General features: G+C 44.6%; 3 protein-coding genes across 5 annotated transcripts; 2 read left to right on the forward strand and 1 right to left on the reverse strand.

The window, feature by feature from the left end:
- The first annotated feature begins 7193 nt into the window (after positions 1–7193).
- LOC131883755 (myosin heavy chain, muscle-like) lies at positions 7194–13553 on the forward strand. The gene is made up of 3 exons (XM_059231309.1): positions 7194–7469; positions 7546–12092; positions 12161–13553. Exons 1-3 carry the CDS (start codon positions 7254–7256, stop codon positions 13185–13187), a joined length of 5790 nt encoding a protein of 1929 aa, XP_059087292.1. The 5' UTR covers positions 7194–7253; the 3' UTR covers positions 13188–13553.
- A 2309-nt stretch (positions 13554–15862) lies between these two features.
- LOC131888335 (DCN1-like protein 3) lies at positions 15863–17756 on the forward strand. Its single transcript, XM_059237176.1, has 2 exons — positions 15863–16327; positions 16432–17756. The coding sequence occupies exons 1-2, from the start codon at positions 16204–16206 to the stop codon at positions 17358–17360; spliced, it is 1053 nt and encodes a 350-aa protein (XP_059093159.1). The 5' UTR covers positions 15863–16203; the 3' UTR covers positions 17361–17756.
- Positions 17757–17778: 22 nt separating this feature from the next.
- LOC131888220 (uncharacterized) lies at positions 17779–25473 on the reverse strand. 3 transcript variants are annotated; one of them, XM_059237030.1, is made up of 13 exons: positions 25161–25473; positions 24381–24648; positions 23407–23573; positions 22246–23336; positions 21892–22177; positions 21608–21706; positions 21339–21527; positions 19859–20983; positions 19669–19749; positions 19396–19594; positions 18680–18818; positions 18441–18602; positions 17779–18373 (listed from the first exon to the last, which is right to left on the reverse strand). In XM_059237030.1, the coding sequence occupies exons 2-13, from the start codon at positions 24640–24642 to the stop codon at positions 17956–17958; spliced, it is 4218 nt and encodes a 1405-aa protein (XP_059093013.1). In that variant the 5' UTR covers positions 24643–24648; positions 25161–25473; the 3' UTR covers positions 17779–17955. The 3 variants fall into 3 exon arrangements, with proteins under 3 accessions (XP_059093013.1, XP_059093005.1, XP_059093021.1); XM_059237022.1 differs by lacking the exon at positions 25161–25473 and having other exon boundaries at positions 24381–24711; XM_059237038.1 differs by lacking the exons at positions 21339–21527; positions 21608–21706; positions 25161–25473 and having other exon boundaries at positions 24381–24711.
- Positions 25474–26190: the final 717 nt, after the last annotated feature.

A 26190-nucleotide genomic window follows, 5' to 3' on the forward strand; every position in this document is an offset into this window, starting at 1 on the left:
TTGAACATATACATAGAACATATCAAGGAACTAGAGAGACACGAGTCAATTGATGTTGCCTATCTTGATTTTGCCAAGGCCTGTAATAAAGCAGATCATGGCCTTTCGTTATAGTGAATAGACTTCATGACATTGAGATCCAAGGCAAGGTTCTCAATTGGATAAGAAGCTTTATTCACGAAAGGAAGCAAATTGTTAAGGTCGCAGGATCCCTTTGTGACGTACATGATGTCAAGTCGGGTGTTCTCTGGGGTTCCATCTCAGGGCCCCTCCTGTTTATCATGTTCATTGATCCACTTGAGAGGCTTAGTAGGGAGGTCATTATCTCTTCATATGCTGACGATACAAAGTTAGTCTCTGGTAGGAATGACCAAGATTCCAGTAGCCTTGCAAAGGACCTAGATATAATCTACTCTTGGGTTATTGAGAGTAATATGGCTTTGAACGGAATGAAATTCCACTCAATGACCTTCAGTTCAACTCCTTTGAACACTCCACTCGTAGATAATGAGAGCACCTTCAAGCCTTCGAAAATCCAGGCTAGTTCGAACAATGAAGTTCTCTTCTCTTCTTTCTCAGGCTCCTTGATTGTTTAATTTGCTTCCCTCTAATATTCGTAATATTCGTAGGGAATACGTAGGCCTTATTGATCCGGTAGCAACTTTCAAGTCAGACTTGGATAAATTTTTAGATAGCATTCCAAATAAACCCTATATTCAGGGACTAGCTCGGTCTGTCAACTCAAATTCGTGGGTAGACCAAATATCATATGAAAAGTGAAAGGTAATAAATAGACGAATTATAACCTTTCACTTTTAATAGTACTGGGGATTACGAGTGAAAAAGCAATCCCAAAAAGTTAAAATCTTCGCATTTGAAGAAAGGTTTAGGTAAGCTCTGGCTCTTCTAATCAAACTTGATTTCATAGATAGGCGAACTCGCCGAGGGTGTTCGTTTTCCAGCCTCATTTTTAAAAACTACGTGCAAAGAAAGTAACGATTATTGAAGGAAAAGTTGTTCTACTGAAAATCAATCAAGTTTAGTCGCAAGAGAGATGCTCCACTTAAGGTAAGTGAGTCCGATTCATTATACGTAACGGTCTCAAATCGGCTTCCTGACATAGTCCTTGAACATAGATATGGTCGGGAATGCTATTAAAAAATATCCTAAATTAAATTTGCAACTTAACCACGATTCTTGCAATAAACACATTAGTTGTAATGAAAAATGCAATAATTTGAATAAAAAGGGTGCACGACATAGGTTCGACAAAATCTTTTATCCATTTTAATTGCTCATTGAAGTGCGGGATTTCGTCAAATTCTTTCAATTTTGTTGGTGATACCACAATATGCCGGACCTTCAAATGAATGGCTCCAAATTATGAGGAACTTGAAAGATATCTTTACACATGAAGCTATTTAGCAATAATTGGGTCAAAAATATCCAAGATCTCAAAGGGTAATCACTTCATTTTGAGGCTTGGCATTTAGATTAACAATATTGCATATTCTGGACGACACTTTCATCTCTTTCGTAGATATTCTTAAAGATCTCGGAACATCCATCCATCCAGTGGAATGAATTATGGAATGACCAACTTTTTGCGAAATCCAACAAGTTGATGGCTGAGATAAATCTGGCCTTAGAGAGCAAATATCCAGGCCTACTTGTACCAAATTTAAAACCTGCATGGGTTTTAAATACGGTGTGCCTGAATGGAACCCTTTTCTCTAGATATTGTACAGTTCTGCACTATTTCTAGACAAATGCCTGGGTTCTCCAAAACCAAGGTTATTTTACAGTGTCCTTGGTATAGGGCATGTTGAGCAAAGGATCTACAAAAAGTAGTGTGGCAACACTGATTTTCAGCATTATGAGGAGGGATATTGTAACCAACCTGCACTCTTACTCGTTCTTGAATTCAATTGAATTTTCAACTATCAAGTGAGCTGTGCTACAAAACTCAAAATATGTCATTTTTGTGTATTTATGTTTCTGTACTAAACTCTTGGTTCAATATCAGAATACTATTTCCTTCAACAAGACATCAAGACGGGAAACTGAATTAAATGACAAATTCAGTCTATGCCCGGTGAAGGTTGGCATTAACTTTTGTCTCCCTCCAAAATGCTCAATGTCAGGGTTGCCACACTACATTTTTCTGGAATTACATTCCATGAATAAACCCTATTAAAGTCCCATTCAAAGAGACCTCACTACTACCAAGCCAAAACAAACTCTTCGCAAGCGTTTCTTCTGTAGGAGCCGTGAATTCAACCGACAGGGCTGCCGAAGCACCAGAGCTGCTCAAATAATCCAAATAAAATTGGAAAAAATGCAATTAAGAATATTACAAAAAGGACAAAGAATAATACAATAATATGATAAAATATGCAGATATTTCCAGTTCAATTTACTTCTCAAACTACATCAACTCAAATGGCCTCGCCGAAGAAATATTGTTGCTGAATTATAAAAAATGTATCGTTACAAATAGAAAAAGTCACCGAGAAACATGGATGTGTATCAAAGCAAGGCCATCAATATGTAGTCGTCTCTACTTGAACGGCGGGTTTTTTCTCCACCCTCCCTGACATTTGTACTGTTGTTCAAGATCGAGTACAAAAGCCGAAGGTACTCTAGTTATAACGACGACGGTTCCGCTCATTCCCAAGATTAATGACTTGAATGACATTTGGGCACCTGACTTGACGACAACTAGATTAGAAAAAATGCTTCATGTCAGCTCAATAGCATCGAGGCCATGACTTGAAGTCCCACTTGCCGACTAATTCAACTTCTGTTTGCTTAAATTACTTCATTTTCAGCCCTCTCCCCAATCTCGATACCACCCCGAGATGTGTCTGTGTTCTGTAATGTGCTATTTTGTGGCTTCTTTAATCGAGTTCCCAAACAAAGGGGGATTGTCAAGCCACAAAACGAGCTCGAGAAGAAGACAAATCTCGAGGAAATTAGGACAACAAACAAGATCTCGAGGGTCGTGATCAATTCGTTGCATTCAGTGACCCCACACTGAATGTCCGACCTGCCACTGCGCGGCTCGTCAAATAACATGCTCGGAACGATGAAAATGCGAATTTCTTTCGTTCCGTGAAGACAAAAAGTGCGAAGAAGGTCCGGAAAATGGGATTGTCGGGTGTGAGTCTGTTAAAATGTCAGGCAAATGCTTGTCAGAACGTAAACACTTTGGGACAAAATCCTAAATGTGAAGAAGAGGTGTCTGTGTGTACTAGGTAGTTGGCTCGATTCTGCTCTCGCTTCCAAAGCCATTGTTTTCACTAACTGAGTAGTTAAATGTCAGATGACTCGGTTCACAGGTCTGAAAATGGGGAAAATTGAGCAGATCTTTCTCGTTGGTGACTTTCAATTATGGGATTGTTCCTTATCGAGGGATCCAAAAATTCCGTTGTTAGAATGAATTAACTAACTATACGCTTGGCCATGCTGGACAGATTTTTATCATTAAGACGGATTAGCAGGATACGAACAAAATTAGAAATATGTTCATGATTTCAACTGAGTCAATTTCAGCAATATTTTTCGTAAACAACGGCAGACTTTCTTTGGCCTGCCTAAATGTTATTGTTTGCAGATTGCGATTGAAAATAAGCGTAAAATCGAATCTTCAGGCCTGTTAATGGAATTGGAGCGTGTTATAGGGTAGGTCAAGCCATCAAAATCTAATCTTATGTATCATCGAGAGACTTCTTAACGTTTCATTGGACAATCGATCTTGGGAATGCCCATGGATCATTGGACTAAAACAGTACTGGAGTGTCTCTCATTATCTCGGGAAACCTAGAAGAGAAAAAACATGCTTCACTGGAACAAGTCTGTTAATATTTAGCAATGAAGTTGGATGTGAAAACTCTGCATGAGTGGAAAGGTATTGAACATGAGCTTAATACTTTGATAATATCCGAGATCATATCCAAATCGGTGTTTTGACACCTGGACGTAAATGTCTCAATTCTTGTTGTTTGCTTGGATTAAGCTAAAGCTCTTGATCAAGCACTTTATACTCATTTCTTTCATCGGTTTACCAACTAAAAAAGCAAAGGCATATGCTCGAAAAGCCTCTGCACCGATTGTTCGACCTACCCTATGCCTTTGAGCCTGAACAAGAATCGAGATTTTGGTTGAAGTTCTACAAAGATCTAATTGTTTGTTCATTGATTTCCTATTCAGAACGCATGATATGAATGAATGATTACAGGGCGAAAATAGGAGTAAAGTTTTAAACATGGATCAGACAACGACCAAGGACAACTAGATCTTAGACTAAGAAGTAGGACAAATCACAGGAAGCACTGCGAAAGTTGCACTTCCAAATTGGTACGGAATAAAGGCAAAGATGTGGTCGATCTTAGAATATGAGGGAGCATATTCTAGATTGGAACAAATCTAAGGAACAACATGTTCAGGTGACGTACAACTCTGGCTTCCACAATAAATTTGAACGGGTAGATCGTGTAGCTCCAAGTACATTGTCATTTAGATAAAAGGAATTTGGTTCGCCAAATGGTTTTATCTTGTTCGTCCTATTTCTTGTCCATTTACCATGATTGTCCCACCAATTAGTCAAATGACCCCAAAATGTATAAAGTCTTGCGAAACCTGGACCACCTCCAGTTTTCAGATGTTCTAACTTTTGTAAACGTCCAGTGATGAAATAAATCATAGAGCCATTGTTGCTGCACAAACTAGAGGTTATCATTACTCATTAATACAATATGCTTTAAAATTAATAATTTTTCGGACCTGAGGCGAGTTTTTTTTAAAGCTTGGACGTTTCCCAGAATGGGTAACCGCCCACCACTTTGAGGAAAGTATTTTCATGCCGGTTAACGTCCAAGCCCCGAACTCCGAGATATGAGCTTGAAAACACAGGCCCCAGCTCTCTTAAAAGAATATTGGTCAAACTTAATGTCGAAGGGAATTGGCTAGCAGGATTTAGGTCCTACTCATCTTTCTCTGGGGGTCCAAAGATGTTTTGAATGACGTAGAACGAGCTCTCAGGTATAAGTGATCCTTGGCAAGCGCCTAAACTTTTCATCACTTGAAATTTAATTGACATCCATAAATCGGACGTCCCATAGTTTCCCATTGCTACAAATTTCGATCGTCTTGAAAAGCATCTTGAAATGGTATGGTCTAGAATTTATCCGTGTTCGCAAAACATTATGATTTCTTCGATGCCTAGAGTAATTTAAAGATGTCACCAACATAACTACGAAAATAATGACAATTACATTTACATGCTAATCCTTAAATGCATACATGCCTCCTTATTTTGTGCTCCCCTAACTTTCGAAAGATATGTAAGCAGAAAGGGGTGCATCACGATTTCACAACTTGTACATTTGTTATTGTTGGAAAGGTTCCTCTAAATCTCTCCATAGTGATACGCTTTACAAGCTAAATGAACATGAATTTGACATTTTTTTCATAGACTATTCCCGAGCAATCTTATATCCGAGGATATTATTGTACACCCACAAATCTGATCGAAAAAGAAGATCAAGTACGAACGATGGAAAACAGCTTTGGGAGCTATGGATTAGAAAACTTTCGCAAAGTATTAACAAAAAAAAGGAACGATGGTTTTTTTGTGTCCTGATCGTAACAGATTCCCCGGTATTAAATCAGGGACAGACAATTAGCGTCATTTTAATAAAGCTTAAAGACAAACCAAAAAATCAAGAGGAGGCAACCTTGAGACCCTTTTGTCGCATGTTACATGTAGATCTTACCAATGAGATTTGTTCCAACGCATTGACCCCCTCAAAATGGAGAGTCTCATGAGTTCAGGCACGATATAGAGGTAGTCAAATTTTGGATGTTTTTGATTTTCTTAGATCCATAATATTCATCGGGTTGATTGTCTTCAGACGGAAGATTTGTATGGAGCGATCATTCATCTGCCAATGTTGGAATGAATGGAGCTCATTGCACCTGTGGCAATTATAAAATCAATTGTGTTGTAAAAGAGAACAAAGGCTGGCAGTGTGCTCGAAGGCAAGGAAGAAATGAGAAATTCGAATTGTCAAATGAGCACGCACGTCTCGCGCTGATGTTCAGCCTCGTCCCCACAAGACTCTGTTTTGAACTGCTTAGAGGAACAATATTCCAACTGCCCCAAGAATTTGAGTTACGAGCATATGGATCCGTTGTGCCGAAAATTGGGAATGCTCGGAAGACAAGTGAAGCAACGGTACAAACGACGACAAACGCTCGCATGGAGAGCGGATCATTCCCAACTTTCGGGAACAAGCCATGGAAGTAGTTGGCAGGCCTGCTTGGGAAGCGAGTTAATGGGTAGGTAACTTAAAACGAGGTTCGAGATTGTGGCACATTGTTTAGCTTGGGACAACGGGGTGGTTCAAGGTGACATTCTCGCGCATATGTACACTAGTCAATCAATTGACGGTTATTGAACTCGTGTCGTAAAATACTAGAGTCAACTGTGGCTCATATGTTTAAGACTTGGTATGCCTTTGAGACACCCTGTGCGGGATTTGATTTGTTGAACTTTAAATGCTCTTGGACTTTTGTCCCCTCGTCGTTCCACCTATTGTTCCTGCCTTGTTCCCGAGGTGCTCCAAAAGTGACTCACCACAAATGCAAACCTGCATGAATCATACATTCACGTACTAAACACTGGTAAAAACATGGGTGTGCCCATGTTCATCTTTGGTTCATTTGCAAACAAAATGTCTATTTCCGAATAATTTGGTGGTTTGAACATCACTTACAGTTTGAATCTAGACTAGTTTTCCGATGAGTTTGAAAGTTTCCCAGCGCTAGGAATTTTGATGATTTACTAGTGAACGGAGATGAGACATTAACGTATAACGAGCGTGGGACGGGACCATGCAAGATTCCAAGTTGACGCGGGCCTGTTCCAAAAATTGTTCCAAGGAGACTTTGTCCATTTGGGCACACGGAGGCGTGTCTATTTTTGGCTGAAACACTTGTAAGCGGGTTGGGCCTGGCTCTTGGGTTCATATAAAAGCTCACCTTTGCCTGAACATTGTCAGAGCTTTGGAATCAGGTGAGTAGTCAACATCTCATCACATTAGAGACTTACTCGTAGTGAGCCGTTTTAGCTTTTACAACAACTTGAACAGTTACTGAATCTATTATAGGCATCACTGTGGAGTTCTGCTTGACACTTCAGCTTCCAGCTTAAATTCATTCTTCAAAAGCACCCCAAAGCAACTGACAATATGCCCGGTCACATCAAGAAGAGCGAGGGACCTGATCCAGATCCGTCTCCATGGTTGATCGTGTCTGATCAGTTGAAAGTCAAGCTAAAGGCCAAGCCTTATGATCCAAAGAAGTCATGCTGGGTCCCCGACAAAGCCACCGGTGGGTACTTTGAAGGTCTTATTGACTCTACTGATGGAGACAAGGTCACCGTGACCATCCTGGAGACCAAAGATGTGAGTTTGGATGATTTGCTTTCAACAGCAGGGAGAATGGTTCCACAATGTTCTCAACCATATTTATTTATTGCAGAAAAAAGTCTTTAAGAAGGATCAAGTGGGTCAGGTCAATCCTCCCAAGTTTGACTGCAGCGATGACATGGCTGGTTTGACTTACCTCAATGACGCTTGCGTCTTGTGGAACTCGGTGATTAGGTACAAGAACGAGCTTATCTACACCTACTCTGGTCTCTTCTGTATTGCCATCAACCCCTACAAACGGTTCCCCATCTACACTCAACGAGCCATCGATTTGTTCATTGGCAAGCGGCGAACTGAAGCTCCTCCTCACATCTTTGGTGTGGCTGAGGGATCCTACCAGGGTATGTTACAGGCAGGCAAGAATCAGTCCATCCTGATCACTGGCGAGTCTGGAGCTGGAAAAACTGAGAACACCAAGAAGGTTATTGCTTACTTCGCTGCTGTTGGTGCCTCTGGCAAGAAGAAAGAAGGCGAGGCTTCTCTTGAGGACAAAATCGTTCAGACCAATCCTGTGTTGGAAGCTTGGGGCAACGCCAAGACCGTGAGAAATGACAACTCCTCGCGATTTGGAAAGTTCATCCGTATCTGGTTCAACCAAGGTGGCAAGCTCTCTGGAGCTGACATGGTTATCTACCTCTTGGAGAAGTCCCGATTGACTTTCCAAGCCGAGTTGGAGCGATGTTACCACGCTTTCTACAATCTGATGTCGGACGCCGTCCCTGATTTGAAGGAGAAGTGCCTTCTGTCTGACAACATCTACGACTATTGGTGGGTGTCCCAAGGAAAGACCTCTGTGGATTCCATTGATGACAAAGAAGACATGCAATACGCTCATGATGCCTACAAGATTCTTGGATTCAGCGAGGAGGAGACTTACAACATCTACAAACTCACCTCTGTCGTTATGCACATGGGAAACATGACGAAAGACTTTGTGCCAGTGGGCAAAGAGGAGCAGGCTGAAATCAAGTCCGAAGACAATGCCATCAAGGTTGCTGAGTTGTGCGGCATTGATGCCGAATGGATGATCAACTACTTCTGCAAGCCCAAGCTCAAGGTCGGTACTGAATGGGTCACCAAAGGTCAAACTTGCCCACAAGCAGCCAATTCCGTGGCTGGTATTGCTCGTAAGATCTATGAGCTGACGTTCCGTTTCATCATGGAGAAGTGTAACGAGACCCTTGTGGATCCCACCATGAAGAAGGTCCAATACATTGGATGCTTGGATATTGCTGGCTTTGAGATCTTCGACTACAACGGCTTCGAACAGATCTGTATCAACTTCTGTAATGAAAAGCTTCAACAGTTCTTCAACCAGCACATGTTCGTCTTGGAACAAGAAGAATACGTTCGCGAAGGTATTGATTGGGCCAATGTGGATTTCGGTATGGATTTGCAGAAATGTATCGACATGTTTGAGAAGCCCATGGGTCTCCTGGCCATTCTTGAGGAAGAATCTCTCTTCCCCAAGGCCACTGATCAATCTTTTGCTGCCAAGTTGCACGAGAACTTGCTTGGAAAATGCGAGAACTTCCAGAAGGCCAGTCCCAAGCCTGATCCCCATGCTCACTTTGCCGTGATCCATTATGCCGCCACTGTTTCCTACAATCTAACTTCGTGGCTAGAGAAGAACAAAGATCCTCTTAATGACACCGTAGTGGAACTGTTCAAGAATGGAAGCAACAAGCTCTTGATTGAGTGCTTTAAGGATCACCCTGGCCAACCCATGGAGGTCAAGAAGGATGCTGGCGGCGGTGGCCGCAAGAAGGGAGGCGGCAAGACCGTGTCTTCTTTCTACAAGGGGCAACTGGATGACCTTATGAAGACCCTGTACGCCACTGATCCGTCCTTCATCCGTTGTGTGGTGCCCAACACTCATAAGAAACCCGGAGCAGTGGAATCTGGTCTGGTTATGCATCAATACCAATGTAACGGTGTCTTGGCTGGTATTGCCATTTGCCGCAAAGGATTCCCCAACAAAGTCATGTACCCTGAGTTCAAGGTTCGCTACAATATCCTGGCTGCTGGTGCTGTAGCCAAGGCTAAGAACGACAAGGCTGCTGCTAAGGCCGTTCTTGATGTTGTGAAGCTGGAGCAAGAGAAGTACCGATTGGGTCACACTAAGGTGTTCTTCAGGGCTGGTATCTTGGGTTACATGGAGGAGGTTCGAGAGGACAGGATTGGAGAGGTCCTCTCTTGGCTTCAATCTCAAGCTCGAGGAAAGGCTTCTCGCATGGTCTTCAAGAAAATGCAGGACCAGAAGTTGGCCCTGTACTGTTGTCAACGAACCATCAGGAACTTCCGTATTGGTCAAACTTGGCTTTGGTGGCAATTGTGGTTGGCCATTAAGCCCAACCTCAAGTGCACCAAGTTCGCTCAATACAAGGCTGAGTATGAAGAAAAGATCGCCATTGCCGAGAAAAACATGGCCAAGGCTGTGGCTGAATGCAAGAAAGTCACGGCTGAGCACGAGCGGTTAACCTCCGAAAAATCCGAGCTTCAATTGGCACTTCAGAGTGGTGGCTCCGCGGTTCAGGACATCATTGACAAAACAAACAGGATTGAGGGCATGAAGAATGACTTGCAAAAGCAAGTGGATGAAACCATCACCCGAATTCGGTCTGAGGAGGATGCTAAGTCCAGCATTGAATCTCAGGGGGGCAAGGTGCGACAAGATGCCGACAAACTTCGTGGGGACATCAAGGTCTTAGAAGCTCAACTGGAACAATGCGAAGAGGACAAGGTCACCAAGGATGGTCAAATCCGCACCCTCAAGGAAGAGATTGTGCACCAAGAGGAGCTTATTGCCAAGTTGCAAAAAGAGAAACGTGGAGTTGGTGATAACCGCCAAAAGGCCGAGGAGGATATTCAGGCCATGGAGGACAAATGCAACCACTTGAACAAGGTCAAGAGCAAGTTGGAACAATCTTTGGATGAAGTTGAGGATTCTCTAGAGCGCGAGAAGAAGTCGAAGGGAGATGTGGAGAAATTGAAGCGACGCGTTGAAGGGGATCTGAAGCTTACCCAAGAGGCCGTGGCCGACTTGGAACGCGTTAAGGCTGAGCTGACTCAAACCATTCAACGAAAGGAGAAAGAGTTATCCAGCATGTCTGCGAAGATTGAGGACGAGCAAACCTTGGGTGGAAAATACAGCAAGCAGATCAAGGAATTGCAAACTCGCTTGGAGGAGCTTGACGAGGAATTGGCCATTGAGCGCCAAAACCGCGCCAAGGCCGAAAAGAACCGAGCCACTCTTTCTCGAGATATCGAGGATTTGGGAGAGAAGCTCGAAGATGCCGGAAACAACACCTCCACCCAGATTGAGTTGAACAAGAAGCGAGAGGCAGAGTTGACCAAGCTCAAGGGTGAGTTGGAGGAATCCAACATTGCTCATGAAGGAACACTGGCTGCTCTGCGACAAAAGCATAACAACACCATGTCAGAGTTGGGAGAGCAAATCGACTCCATCAACAAGATGAAGGCGAAGGCTGAGAAGGACAAGGGCAACATGGAACGCGACTTGCAGGATAACCGTTCCTCCCTGGAGGAGGCTATGCGTGAGAGAGCCAATATTGAGAAAAATGGCAAACTCACCCAAGGTTTGATTGTGGAAGCTAACCAGAAGTTGGACGAGTTGGCTCGGGCTTTGAACGACGCTGATTCCTCCAAGAAGAAGTTGAACGTGGAAAATCAAGATCTTCAACGCCAGATTGAAGATACTGAGAATGCCATCGCTCAATTGGGCAAGCAAAAGATCTCCTTGACCACCCAACTTGAGGACACCAAGCGGTTGGCTGACGCCGAATCTCGAGATCGCGCCTCTCTCTTGAGCAAGTTCAAGAACTTGAACACTGAATTGGAGAGCCTCCGCGAGAGGATTGAAGAAGAGTCCGAAAGGAAATCTGATCTCTTGAAGGGACTTTCCAAGTCCCAAGCTGAAGCTCAGCTGTGGAGATCAAAGTACGAGACTGAAGGTCTCTCCAGGATCGATGAGCTCGAGGGCTGCAAAGGCAAACTTAATGCTCGCTTGAACGAAGCTGAAGAGACGATTGAGAGCTTGAACCAGAAGGTGTCCAGCACTGAGAAGACCAAACACCGTCTCGAGACTGAGCTTGAGGACCTCCAGCTTGAGTATGAACGCGTTCATGCTTCGGCTGTTATTTCTGAGAAGCGTGGTCGCAACTTCGACAAGGTTGTTGGAGAATGGAGAGCCAAGGTTGAAGATCTCCAGGCCGAGATTGATGCCAGTAACAAGGAAGCCCGCAACTACAACAGCGAATTGTTCCGTCTTCGTGCCGCATGGGACGAAACCGTTGAGCAACTGGACGTGGTTAAGAGGGAGAACAAGAACTTGGCTGATGAAATTAGAGATCTTTTGGAACAACTTGGAGATGGTGGTCGATCCATTCACGAGTTGGACAAACAGCGACGCCGTTTGGAGGTTGAGAAAGAAGAACTTCAAGCTGCTTTGGAAGAGGCCGAGGCCGCTCTCGAGCAAGAGGAGAATAAGGTCTTAAGGGCCCAATTGGAACTTGGTCAAGTGCGACAAGAAATCGACCGCAAGATCCAGGAGAAGGAAGAGGAGTTCGATAACACCAGGTATGAACCTTCACAAAGTCACCTATTCAGGAAAACAAATATTATTTTTTTTCTCTACTAAATTGCAGAAAGAACCACCAACGTGCCATGGATTCGATGCAAGCCTCTTTGGAGGCTGAGACACGTGCCAAGGCTGAAGCCTTGAGGATCAAGAAGAAGTTGGAATCCGACATCAATGAGCTTGAGATTGCCTTGGACCATGCCAACAAGGCCAACGCCGAGGCTCATAAATCCATCAAGAGGTACCAAGGACAACTCAGGGAGGTTGAGGGTGCTTATGAAGAAGAATCTCGTCAACGCCAAGAGATCTCCGAACGAGGGGGACTCGCCGAGCGAAAAGCCAATGCTCTTCAGGGAGAGTTGGAAGAAGCTCGAGCCCTCTTGGACTCTGCCGATCGCGGCAAGAAGCAGGCTGATATGGAATTGGCTGAAGCTCGTGGTGCCGTCAATGAGATGACCAATGTGAACAACCGAGCCAACTCTGATAAGAGACGCCTTGAATCTGTCATCCACACTCTCCACGCCGAGATTGACGATATGCTTCACCAAGCCAAGAACTCCGAGGAGAAGGCCAAGAAGGCTATGGTTGATGCCGCCCGCCTTGCCGACGAGCTCAGAGCCGAACAAGACCATTCAAATACCCAAGAGAAGCACAAACGGGCACTTGAAGGTCAATTGAGCGAGTTGGACCAACGTCTGGCCGAGGCCAATGAAATGGCTGCCAAGTCTGGCCGCAACGCTATGGCCAAGCTCGAATCTCGTATTCGGGAACTGGAGATTGAGTTGGGCAACACCCAAGCCGGCACTTCCGAGACATACAAGGCCTATCAGAAGTCTGAACGCCGCATCAAGGAGCTTCAGTTCCAACAGGATGAGGACCGCAAGAACCAGGAGAGGATGGGCGAGTTGGCCACCAAGCTTCAACAGAAGATCAAGACCTACAAGAAGCAGATTGAGGAGGCTGAGGAGATTGCCGCTCTCAATTTGGCCAAATTCCGCAAGGCCCAACAAGAACTGGAGGAGGCTGAGGATCGCACGAAGATGGCCGAGGGCCAACTTTCTGTCCGCTCCTTCCGAGGTGGCAGCGTCTTCTAAGGAAGTTGGCCATTGGCCACCGACCCAAAATGTAGAATCCCTTTTCCCTCGTCCATTTCTTCAAGTTTCCACACCCTTACCCTTTTCCACAAATGATCTTCTAGACTGCAAATTAGAGCCAAGAGCCATTTGTGGGAGCTTAGAACAAATCAGCATCACAAAACTCACAAAAAAATACACCAAGTCATCAAGCATATCAAGACAGATGCTTTGTTTTTGCGCTTGTCAAGAAATACTGAGCGATTGCCACTCACGTATTATGCAAATCCGAAGCAAGAACCACTTATTGGAACAATTTTTCACTGCAAATTACCTGGTTTTGAGCTTAAATTGTGCAATAGGTAATAAATCTCATCCGCTCCAAAAGACCAATTTCAATTACTCGCGACATAACTAAGAGGTTTAGAGGAACGAGTTCCTTCTTGCTCCGAGGACTTATACAGCTCTTCTTTTTCGGTTACTATTCGTACTCGATCGTGCAAACAAGAAAAAAAGACGATTAGATAATAATTTGATCAATTCGAATTACCATGCCAAGGCGAAGAAATGCTTCTTCTTATCGTCACCGGGCACTATGAAGACATTTTCATTTCAAACTAAAATGGTATATTGATAACACATGATCAAGCCCTTTCCACAGAACTAAAGAGACATATCCTGTGATGGTTTTTGTCTCACATACATCCTTTTGCTTTATGGCAGAGTTTGTTTGGGGAACCAATGGTTCCTGAGGAAAATTGTTTCATGTTGCACAAACAACGGGAGACGATGGTACTCCATGTTCAAGAAGCTTATTTCAGACTGACCAGAAAAACAATCAAAGAGCTCAAATCTTCAAACTTGGCAGTACTGACTAGCAGACTTCCATTGCAGAGAGATGAATGCCATCATCAGTATTTATATTTATGCATGGAATGATTTCCAATAGTCATTTGCCATATCTCTGTGAAAATTCATTATTTGGGGAACTCAAATTGACTAAACAGTACTGAGAGGATGATATCATGATTTTCGTTTCTTTATTTTCTGCTCTTAGTTCTATCGAAAGGCTAAGTCGAAATACTGACCATCCTCCTTTCCTGTTTCGATTTTTGGCCTATCAGTTGCTTGCCCCTCAACAGAGCTCTCCGTCCTTGTTCTTTGGCATTGTTTAAACACCAAAATGATGGATTTAGATTGAAAAGAAATTGCAAATGGCAAGAGGTCACATAATTCAGTAAATGCTGGTTTTATGTTCTTTATGCATATATGTAGTAGTCACGAAATACTCTCATCATTAGTCTGTTTTGCATCCTCACCTCTAAATAGGGGTCTATTGATCCAGGTTAACGTAAGGAGGCTGCTCCACTTACAGTATAGTAGACATATGTATGGCTTTAGGTATTCTGATGGGTATTCATACAGCGTTGGTCTTTAGCTTTGGTACTGACGGTGGTTGCATAAAAAAGGCGTTACATCTGTGAGACTTTTGATCTCGTTTTGTGACTAACCAGGGTTGAATTGAAATCAAAATAATAGAGGATTCAAGTATCAATGTGGATGAAAAATAAATATTGTTTATGTTCTATTTTTGACTTTGCTTAGTCTTGTTAGAGGGCCATCAAGCATGCGATTATCAAGCATTGAATGCTATGCTTTGTCAATGCTGAAACTTTTTCATCGTAATTGAAAGGTACCTCACACTAAAACCGCTTTAAGAAAAAGGTCAACGAAGAAGAGGAAAGCGTGGTATTCTGGGTAAGTTTAAATTCAACGCGAACCTGAGCCAATGAACCTTGGCAGGACTTGAGTAACGACAATACAAGTAACTTCTTTGCTTGTGACGCGTTCCTTTTTGAGTAACGTTAACGGTAACGCGTTACTTTTCTGCAAGACTAACGGTATCGGGAACGCAACGGGTTTTTAGCCCTCCCGGTGATATGTTACATTCATCTTCTTCAAACGAGAGAAATAACAAATGTGCAAAGGATTCCTTCCCAATTTTATTACAAGGTCCGTCTCAAAAGCAGTGACTTATTTGCTACTGATGAGATCAAAGGAATAATTACGAGAGGGTGCGACTAGGGTTATGAGTTGATATTTGCTGTGATGTATGACATTACAAGCTGCCTGGCAGAAACCCGAAAAGTAGCCTCAAAATGTAACCATGATTTTTTTCAAGTTTCTTAAAATTGAAAATAAAGGTTTTATTTTATTACATTATTCATTAGTCTGAAATTAAACGAGGTCACAAACACGAACAAAGCACATGTTTGGTTGTTAGTTTACATAAATATTAAGAGGTGAAGTGACACTTCAGTGCATTCATTTGGTAGTGCCATCTAACTCGTTAAGGGGTTGTGTACTATGAAAAACACAATCTTTATTGCTTTTTATGGATCTGTTAGTTCAAATTGGATAGAAAAACTTTCGACTCCTTTTGAAATGACTCAAGTCCAGGTTTGTCAATTATTAAAAAAAATGTTTCTAGCCTAAACACACACTACAGAGCATAGACTCGATCCTTTACCGTACTCGCGTCCGAGTTTGTCAGAATCCAGCCACATGTAAGAATATCAGACTTTTACCACATGACTTTTAGCTCAGGATTCATCCTGCACCTCGGAGGTTGCGTGGCCAGTGTTTGGTAGACGTACAAATACGGCCATCATCACTGAGAGCAACTTTGAGACAGCCTCAGCAAGCAAGTCATTCTTTCGTTCGGTTCGTTCCTTCGTTCTCCGTGATTGGGAGTCCCAGAACCTCTCTGTATGTAGTCTGTGTAGCTGACTTGGAACGAAAGGGAAAGCCCTTTCTAGCTAGAGTTGAACGAACACAGGTCTTCAATTTGGTCATTGTTTTCGATATCTCCCTCTCCAGTCTGGCCAGGATTGAGTGATTGATTGATTGATTGACCGCCTCCGGATTGGGAGACTCAGGCCAGGTGTTTGATGAGGCTCTCAGTGTGAACCCCAGACACCCATGGGGCAGGGATGGTGGTGCTGTTGTGCCCTTGAGCAGGATTTAGGGTGTGTGCATGCGATTGGCCTTGATTATGGGTGCATTGTGCAGCAGATGTTGCAATCGATCCCATACCAGGGGCGGGGACTCCTTTCGAAAACCCTTGGACAGTCATAAGCCGTTCTCAGATCCATCACCAGGTATTCATTATCGAAGCATACATGGAGTTCTCAAGGGTTCAGAGTAGTCTTCTAGTCTCTATTAGATTGGGATTGTTAATTTAGGGTCGTTGGTTGATTTTTAGTGTTCCCGTTGGATGGTGGCAAACCGTTCCATCAGAACTTGGTGAAGCAGAACTCCTTGGGTTCTTCGCCTTACAGCACACATCAACATGGGGGCATGGCCACGGCCGTCACGATCACTTCGGGCCCGCCCATAGTCACGATATTGGGCGCTAGCTCCGTGGGCGACCTCAAGGTCGAGTCCCACCATTCCACGCGTCGGAGCTTTGTCAGTTTGTTGCCGCCTTTGGGTCGATCCGGGAGCAACGAGTTCAAGCATGGCTCCGAGAGCAAGATCCAGGCCTTGTTTCTCAAGTACAAGGATGGCCACGAGGATGCCATCCTGGCTCATGGGGTGGAACACTTTTGTCGGGACCTGGATCTCCGGCCCGAGGATTTCCGGGTTCTAGTCTTCGCGTGGAAGTGCAATGTGGAACAGATGTGTCGTTTCTCGCGAAGCGAGTTCGTCCACGGGATGCGGCTCTTACGGACCGACAGTGTTCGAGGCGTGCAAGCCCGTCTTCCCGAGTGCTTGTGCGAATTGCTCAATGATCAAGCCGAGTTCAAAGACTTGTATAGGTTTACCTTTGGCTTCGGTCTGGAGCCCGGACAGAAGGTCCTGCCCACCGCCATGGCTGTGAGTTTGTGGCAATTGGTGTTTTCTCAACGAGAGCCAGTGCTGCTTGGTCGGTGGGTCGAGTTCCTGAAGGCTCATCCCGAGATCCGGGGTATCCCAAGGGACACGTGGAACATGTTTCTGAACCTCACGGAGGCTGTGGGCGATGACTTGTCGGTTTATGATGATTCCGAAGCTTGGCCTGGGCTCTTTGACGATTTCGTGGAGTACGAAAACGACAATGCCAACCAAAACGTGTGCAAGAACGACCTCAAATACTTCCACAGACAAGATGGGAGCAATAGCCGTGATGACGATAAAGAGACGGAATTCTGAAGTCACCACCTTCAGCCTTCTTTGTCGCGTCGTGTCATCAATCAGCCCACCACAGCAACGCATCATTCTTCCAGACCCCCTCCCCCCTCCCACTTCCTCCCCGCCCATTGTTTACCTCGTTTCCCCAAATAATGATGTTCATTCGTAATAGTGTTTGAAGCCATCGATCGATTCATGATAAAAAGAGTCGATAACATACTCGATGAATCGTCGAGTAATGCAAGTGACCGAATGTTGTTACGGAAGTCCCACTCCGCTGGCCACATTCTCCTTTAGGAATTCGAATTTTGACCATGCCTTTTCTGTCGGTCAGCCTCTACACCCGCATTGTCATAATACCATCCCATTATCGCCATCATTGAATGTCCAATGACAATACATTGTAAGCAAAAACCACATCAGCCATCGTCCATGAGTATTAGAGTAAGACCTTTTATTAGCAATTAACTACTCATTGTCATAAATAGGAGGGAACATATGTCATAAACTGGCAATGGGCCATTATACAATATGTATTACTAAAATGTTCCTCGAGGGTCAAAAAGCTATGCCCTTCTTCGAGGACGTCCTGCATTGACATGGTTGGTGCTCCAGATTAGTTTTGTCGCAGCAATTGTTCCTGGATCCAGTCTTGGTAGTGGGAAACCTTCACATACACCCCAGGAACATTGTATTCGCCGCACCCGACTCCCCAAGACACGATTCCGGCCAATTGCCAAAGACCATTGACTTGACAGACCAAGGGACCGCCTCCGTCACCTTTGCAAGCGTCTTTACCTTCTTCTCCTCCAGCGCACATGAACCCTTGGGCCAACTCGAAATTGGGACCCAGGCGGGTCTGCTGAAGCATGCGTTGACATTGGTCGTTTCTGACAACGGGCACTTGAACCTCCTTGAGCACATGTTGGTAATTTCCCTCCTGGAAGGCATCCTTGCCCCAGCCGGTCACGTAGCAGCGACGGTTGGAGAAGTCCAATTGAGGATCCGGCAGGCAAATAGGACTGATATGGGGACTACAATAGAGAGCATCAATGAATATAAGTGATTATGGTCGGTCGTGTTTCTGAGCGCCAAACCTACTTTCTGACGTAATCGACGTAGCCGTTGATCCTGACCATGGCGATATCGTTGTAAAGGTTGCCCTCGTAGAATTTGTCATGAATGAAGATTCTGGATGCGTCAAACTCGACATGGGGGTAGAATTCAGAGTCATTGTTGACATCCCATTCACCCACTCGAATTCTGGGAACAAAGCGAATGATACAGAAAAAGTCATAAAACTTCGCTCATCCTCTAATGTTTTTGCCTTTCTGACGAACCTGAGTTGTTCTGGACGATAGTCGTCGATACAATGAGCGGCAGTCAAGATATGAGAGCCATCAATGAGAGATCCACCGCACAAATACACGTTGTCGAACTCCTCTTTCTTCAGAATGGCCACTTGCCAAGGATATTCACCTAAGAAGGAAATCAGACAAAGTTATGATAACTTCCAGGGACAGCCGTGTACGGCTAATGAACTCGAGACAACATTACGATATGATGAGAGACCAACAAGAAATGATTTCTTTGAATAACAGACCCTCCTTGAGATGGTACCATTGGGAAACCGCCATGATGATCATCAACAACAACATTAAACTTCTTGCAATAGCAAGGGGCCCTGAGACCTCAACAAGATTTGGCAAAGGACCTTACTTGGCAGAAGGCTTTTGTCTAAACCAATGCCACTGATTAGAATCCATTGCAACCCTGGGCTGCATACACCTGCCTCAAGGGAAAGGAGGAGCATGTATTTTCTTCAGTGCCCAAACGACCTGGTATGAAAGGGGCCCCCTTAATCAAGTATTTATGGCAAGACTGCGAACAAAAGGCGCCCCTTTCCTGAACCTCTTCCCCCGCCACAACATCCAAGAGTTTTGGCCGCATGTTTCAAATCCTCCTCTCAACATTGTGTACATGAGTTTCTGAAGGGCATTCTCATCGTTTCGAGCTCATACAGTATATCTCCATGCAATGTGAAGAGTCTGCTTACCGAAATCCGTATCTCCCTCGTCAGCAGCAAAACGCCCAGGGGCCACACGACCGGTGATGCCGTGGGTATTCCTCACGCCGCATTGCCCATTGCCACTGAATTGCTCTTTGGCGGCAAAGCCTCCTCCTACTTGATTGATATTGGAAGACGAGGATTGGAAGCCACGGTGGGGCACGAAGATGGTATTGCCCAAGGGATCCTTGAGTAAACAGAATCGACATGTCAATTAAGTATTTTGTTGTTGTCTTCGGTCCAAGAAAGCTAAAGACTTACGCTGTCTACTTTGCAGCAAACAAAGCCGCTTCCGGGACCGCCACAAGTTGGGGGCCTCACTCCGTTGGGACCAAAGTGTCGCTGAAAGAGATATCCACTTTTATAGCTAAGTCATTTTCTAGCCATGCCAATTCAGACCCTCCTTTGACCCTAACGACACTAAAGAACTGCCTCGAACCATAAAACCTACCAAGTCTTCAAAGCTAGGGAGTGTGGGACGGACTCCGAATTGTCCGTTGTTTTGTTGAGGCACTTGCTGACCGGGAAGAGGCTGTTGTCCAAATTGGGTTTGATGATTCGGATGATGCTGTCCAAATTGGCCTTGATGATTAGGATCATGGTGGCCAAACTGAGCTTGATGGTGATTGGGATCATGATGTCCATGATGACCTGCGTGATGTCCGTGATGACCCACTCCATCAGGGCTGCGCTTCTTGCGGTCCAAACTGCGAGCACTGGGGAAACGCACGCCTTTCTTGGGTTTGTTTTGAGACCCAATAGGTCTGACTTGTTCAATGGGAACCTCTTCCACTGTTCCAAAGGTATTTCGCTTGACATTATTTGTGGCCTCGATGGTCTCGTCAATATTAGGATTTCGCGAGTACACGTCATCCACGATACCAAAGTTCAGTCCTTGATTGGATCCTGAAACTTTATGATGATGGTAGTGGTGGTGTTTGTGGACCACGGTTGATTGGGATCCGGAGTCATCCTCGAAGAAGCGATCGGGATTGCTCTGTGACTGAACCTGGGGACCGATGGGTCGAGTGTAAGTGGGTTGGTAGTTGCTTTGGTATTGTTGGGTGGTCGTTTGTTGAGGTTGGTAAGGAACGAATTGTTGAGTGGGAATGTAAGACGAGGGCTCGAATTGATCGTATTGGCCGGTGTGATAATTGTTGGGCTGCTGTTCTTGTTGATAATAGTTTTGTTTGGAATTTTCGTTCTTGTTCTTGAACAAGAAATCCAAAAGACCGCCGTTGCCACTCTTTTTCGTATTGAAAGGGTCATCGTTGTCACATCCAAAGATGCCGCAGCCATTGGGAGTGACGTGCAAATTGATCAATGGCTTGGCTACCAGTTCACCTTCTTCGTTGGTAGTGGTTTGAAATGAGACCAAAGGATTCAAATCCACCGCACCCACAGGCAAGCCATTGGGACTATTGTAGTACGGGTTAATTGCTCCTCCGGTTTCCAGGGGATTTTGAGCATATCCACCATATCCAGGGCCAGCTTGAGGTAATCCAAAAGAGACGCCCACCGTTGGTTGGAGTGTACCGTTGATACCGAAGAAGTTGCCAATATTGCCAATGAACCTCTGGAATCGAATGGAGTACTATGAGGATCCCAACAAAGCATGATAGCTTCTAGTTAGTGAGGTCGGAGGTGCGGGTGTGGCAATCAGATGCCGGGTCTCAAAGGTCCAAGGTGTCGAAGGAATGCAACCAGGAGCCCAGGGGTATTGGTGAGGATGGAGGAGGAGGTCTTCAAGGTGATTAATCAGCCCCCAGGACTGGTGCAGATTACGGTCTGGGGTACCCTTTTTATTTGCAAAACTACGTGGTGTGCTTGTTAACAGGAAAACAGTTGTTGGTCGAGTCGGTTGGTGTCAATCAATAGTCCCTATCACCGATGTCTTTCCCTTGAGCTTTTCCTATCTAATAGGCACTTACATCTACACCACCCTTGACGGAAGTGCTGGCTGCTGTGACCTTATCAGAGACCGTAGATCCGATTTCACCCAAATTTATCTTTTTCTTCTGCTCATTTTGCTCAATGATATCATCAATCGAGATGAAATCGGGCTCACTCTTATCGTCAGTGGAACAACCGTATTCTGGGCATTTTCGCTCCTCCAAATCCTTCATTCAAGAGAGATGAAGCACACCGTTACTTTTTTTTGAACCGTTGGTTTACTCAGTGAAAGCCGATCAGCACTTACTTTTTCACTGATCAGATCGATTTCAATCGCATCTCTAGACAAGTTTTCATCTTCGGGAGTGACTTCATTCGCCTCTGCCAAGACATTTGAGAGTCGTCGCTAAAATGGGGTAATCATTGTCTTGTCAGTCTTCTTGTTCTTCAAAGACAGATCAGAAGGCGTTTTATCTACAGCATCTCTCAGCCCCAAATAAGTCTACCAATGTACGAACCGAAGTCCTGACCGAACCCGACTACCAAACTCATATCAACTCATGATGCATGCAAGGAAATCAATGATCTTACCCCTTCAGCATCCGTGATTTGACCTTCCCCCTCTGCCAATAGTCTGGTGGTGGCTTCAATATTTTCTTCCTCATCCTCAGATTCATTGTCTTTGGCCAAGGGTAATTGCTCAGTTAAGTCGCGACGCTTTCGTTTCGACTCTTCTGTGCGAGTGATCTTGTCGGTCCTGGGTGCTGAAACGTCAATCTCGGCATCGTCACCAGACCCAGCTTCAACCTTTTCAGGTGACCTTGCTTTCACAGGACTGTCCTGGACATCTTCGACAAGGATGTCCAACTTCAGTGACCTGCTCAATAAGAAAAAAGGTTCATGAGGCTCCCAAACCATTAAACATCAACCAACTGTACACCTCACCTGGCTCTATTGGATTCGACGTCAGTAGTTTCTTTGGCCAGATCCAAGGAATCAGTATTTTGAGCCGAAGCTACCTTGTTTTCGCCCTCAATGATGGTTTTCTTGGTGCGAGGATCGATGAGTTGTGAATAATCAATGAAGCTGTTAACGATGCTGTGAGTGGGACACTCGGCCACTGGCACGCAAAGACACTCGTCCTTGCGACCTTGTCGATGTCCAGAATTCACTCCAGGCACAATCCCTTGGGGTTGAGAAAAGGCATTATGGTTTTGAGAGAAACCATTATTGCCCTGGGTCTGCTGAAAGGTGCCCGTGCTCTGATGGTTCACATTGGTCGCATGAAAGTGATTGTGTTGGCCTGGACGAGCGACATCCCCGATGCCAAATTGCGAGTTCTCCCTCTTGTTATTGGTGGACTGGAAATTGGTCTGGAAGGGATGCTCATGATGGAAGTTGGCATTGCCGTTGGCGTTGGAGGACGAAGAGGCCACAAAGCCCGTGTTTTGACTCTCGGAGACATCGAATTTGCTGCTGAAGCTTCCAGTTGAGTGGTAAATGGGGGGTTGGTAGGATGGTTTGGCCAAAGGAGCTCCATAAGAATCGACTGGGGCGTTATAGGAAGGCTTAGGAACGCCATAGGAATCAGTGGGCGGGTTATAGCTGGGCTTGTACACGGGCTTAGGAGCATCATATGTGGGCTTAGGGGCGCCATAGGTAGGGGTGAGGTTACCATGGGAAGGCTTAGGGACTCCGTAAGACGAGGAAGGAGAAGGGGCATTGTAGGCGGGTTTGGGAGCGTTATAACTCGGTTTAGGAGCACCATAGGAGCCTGAGGTGGGCGTGTAGGATGGCTTGGGAGGACCATAAGAATCGGATGGAGAGTTATAACTGGGCTTAGGCGCACCATATCCACTGGATTGCGAGTGATGGGATGGCTTTGGCGCACCGTAGCCGTTATCGAGGTCGATGGCAGGAACGGGAGGACCGTGGGGCACCACCTTCACCGGTTGAACGTACTTGACATTGCCATGGGCATAACCAACAGTGGAGTCCACGTGTTGGTGATAAGACGATCCTCTTTTAGGTTCGCACTAGATTACAAGCAATTTGATCGGTTAAGGCATCGGGAATTAGACTTCTTTAAATCAGGCCTGTTCTTACCGAAGTTAGGCCTAATGCGCAAAGTTTGTCTTTCAAGAAGAATCTTCCTTCGACTTCTTCGTTTTCGTTGGGGCTATCAGCGGATTTTTCATCTCGAGCCTTTTCCTCATCCACCAGAGTTTCGTCCCCGGTGATCAATTCATCATCTTTCACTTTAGCTGATGGTTCTAGAAACGGAAATACAGGTCTTTTTCTGTTTGAGAGCAACGTTGAGTAATAATAAAAAGGAAAAAGAACGATTAGTGCCAAAAAAAGAGAGCTTCAACTCCAATAGAGAAAGTCTAGCTCTAAGATGGATCGATCATCCGCAGTGTTTTGGTGCATTTTGACTTGATTAAATGGAGAAAAGAATCTTTCACTTTTTTTTCGCCGTAGGTTTGAACACTTGGGAGAGATTTATCTTTTGCACCGGGGATAATGGAGATTTTTTCAAGGTTGAGTGGTTGATATTATTGCTTTTTTTGAGCGTGCTACGCTCATCGATCTCATGGTCGACTAAAAGAAGGAAGAACGATTCCCGAAAAGAGAGAGAAAGAGAGAGGAAAGTTCTCCTTGATTTACGATGAAATATCTTTGAAGTGAGAAAAAAAGTTGGGATCCTTTTTTAGCCTTGCTCCGCTAAGAAGATCCATTTCCTCGTCGTCCAGATGGCCACATTCTGGTCAAAAACGCGAACAATGAACTTTTTCGCTTTTGAAATTTAGTATCTGGCCTGAGAACCCTAATCCTGGCCTTCATTTACTGATTAGGTTGGAAACTCCAGGGGTGGCTTGCAATTCATCCTTATATGACGAGAATTCCGAAAGGACTTTCAATTCAGAAGGCGGCCAAAAGTCTTTCTAATCTGATTTCATGGCACCACCATCATGGGGGAAAATGAATCGTTTATTGGGGCGTGATAGAGATGATGATCCCACAACGTACCGACAAAAAAGCATCTTGGATCCCCAAAGTCCCAAGAATTGTGATCTTACCTTGAACTGATTTGGTCTCCAACGGCAGAGATTGCTTGTCCCCAAATATCACGGCATCTCCATTGGCATCCTCTTGAGGCGTGTCGGTTTCTTCAATGTCAGTGGCTGATGTCTTAGCAGCTTCAGCGAACGGATTCTTGAGCAAGATCGGAGATTCCGTTCCGAGTTCCTTCTCCGATTCGTCTGTCTTGAACTTGAACGCATTCGTCCTGGCCAGGATCGTCAAGGCCAAGAAAATGGCGTATATAAATCTGAGCTGCATTTTAAACTGAAACCAAGTCAAAGAGTGCGTCACAAGCATGTTTCCGCCATCAGGCCCTAGAGGCCATTTGTGCCTGACCTTTCCACCAGCATCTACATACGACACGCTACATAGAACTTCACCACTCCCAATGTCGAAATCTCATTTCGACTACAGACAACCATGACTCTGATCTAGAAACCCAGTCACGGCTAAATCAGGTTTCCATTTGGGATCCTTTTCCACACACCCAAATGCTTCCTCCTACATCCTTGTTGGCAGGCCTGTACGCATATCACTTCACTCATTCCCAATGCTGGATGCTGTTCATGTTTTCACTTAAAGGGAGAACGAAGACGCTAAGGTCATTGGCGTCAAATTTACGATTCTACAATAGCGTGAGCAATATTCATTCGCCTTGTCAAGACGAACTCCTTAATCATTCACTCACTTCTAGTCAAGGTCACTTTACAAATACCGAATGAACGATGAAGGTTTGAAGCACAAGAGATAGGGTACAAATAAAGATGTCGGCTTACCTTGATGCTTTTGTGTCGATGAATAAATAAGCAAATAAATAAATAAATAAATAATTCGATGCCAAAGATGTTGGTGTTCCTAAGTCAGGACTTTAGAGAATGCACTTCATGGTCTTTGAGATGTCAAACGCCAACTGGATGTGAATGTTTGGATTTCATTGGCTTTATGTATTGAACACCTTGAATTTTTCCCTCACGCACTCACATACGCTCGTTCATCTTCCCGGCCAGTACAAAGGTTTCCCCGGCCATGGAAGGCAGACCATAATTCTTCAGGAGGGGCTCAACCACTCAACCATCCATCCACGAGGGTACTATGTACAATAGTAGTCAGAATGTACACGGGGTTTTCTTGGAAGCTCTAGTTCGGGATGGACATGCAGGCTAAAGGACACTGTTCAAAACGTGGGATTTTCATTAAAAGGGATAATTTTTGTGAATTGCTCAAATCATCTGAATAAATCATACGGAAAGAACTTGATTTAACATGCATGTAGAACGGGCAAGAATGAGCTTATTTTAGTTGGGTTTTCAAGCCGGTTAATGCGCCAGGCATGAGCCCCAAAAAGTTGACATGACCTTTGTATGTAAGAGTTATAGAAAATTCACTCATGGGTGCCTTCGATTTTATTTGAACAAAAGTGGATCGTGCTATTATTTGAGCAGATGCTCGGGGTAGTCGTTAAATAAATATTTTAGCATGAAGGAGGTCTTCGGTTCGATTCTCCTCTTCGAACATTCGCTAGGAACTTTACGACGATAAATACCCTCCCAGACGGAGAACCAATTCTAAACGGACATGATACTCCCATTCCAAAATAATTGGATGAAGTGAAGGCTAGATTTGTTGGCTTGGAAAAGCCTCTACGAACCTCGCAACCCAAATACAAAGTCAGACGGGTTCCATTCTGGAGTTCTCAAGGGCATCTCGTTATTGCTTGTGACATGTTGCAAGTTTCAAAGTGACTTGAAATTCAATAGCTAAATGGTTCGACAATAGGACTCATTATCATGCCTCTTGGTATAGACT

This window comes from Tigriopus californicus, chromosome 1, assembly GCF_007210705.1.
Source record: "Tigriopus californicus strain San Diego chromosome 1, Tcal_SD_v2.1, whole genome shotgun sequence".
Taxonomy (NCBI): Eukaryota; Metazoa; Arthropoda; class Copepoda; order Harpacticoida; family Harpacticidae; genus Tigriopus; species Tigriopus californicus.

Coding starts and splice junctions, on each gene's coding strand:
- LOC131883755 (XM_059231309.1), top strand. CDS start 7,254: ATGCCCGGTCACATCAAGAAGAGCGAGGGACCTGATCCAGATCCGTCT. Junction 7,470..7,545: donor CCATCCTGGAGACCAAAGAT/GTGAGTTTGGAT, acceptor TATTTATTGCAG/AAAAAAGTCTTTAAGAAGGA. Junction 12,093..12,160: donor GAGGAGTTCGATAACACCAG/GTATGAACCTTC, acceptor ACTAAATTGCAG/AAAGAACCACCAACGTGCCA.
- LOC131888335 (XM_059237176.1), top strand. CDS start 16,204: ATGCGATTGGCCTTGATTATGGGTGCATTGTGCAGCAGATGTTGCAAT. Junction 16,328..16,431: donor GTTCTCAGATCCATCACCAG/GTATTCATTATC, acceptor GTTGATTTTTAG/TGTTCCCGTTGGATGGTGGC.
- LOC131888220 (XM_059237022.1), bottom strand. CDS start 24,681: ATGCTTGTGACGCACTCTTTGACTTGGTTTCAGTTTAAAATGCAGCTC. Junction 21,528..21,607: donor TCGATCTGATCAGTGAAAAA/GTAAGTGCTGAT, acceptor TCTTGAATGAAG/GATTTGGAGGAGCGAAAATG. Junction 19,595..19,668: donor TTTGCTGCAAAGTAGACAGC/GTAAGTCTTTAG, acceptor TGTTTACTCAAG/GATCCCTTGGGCAATACCAT.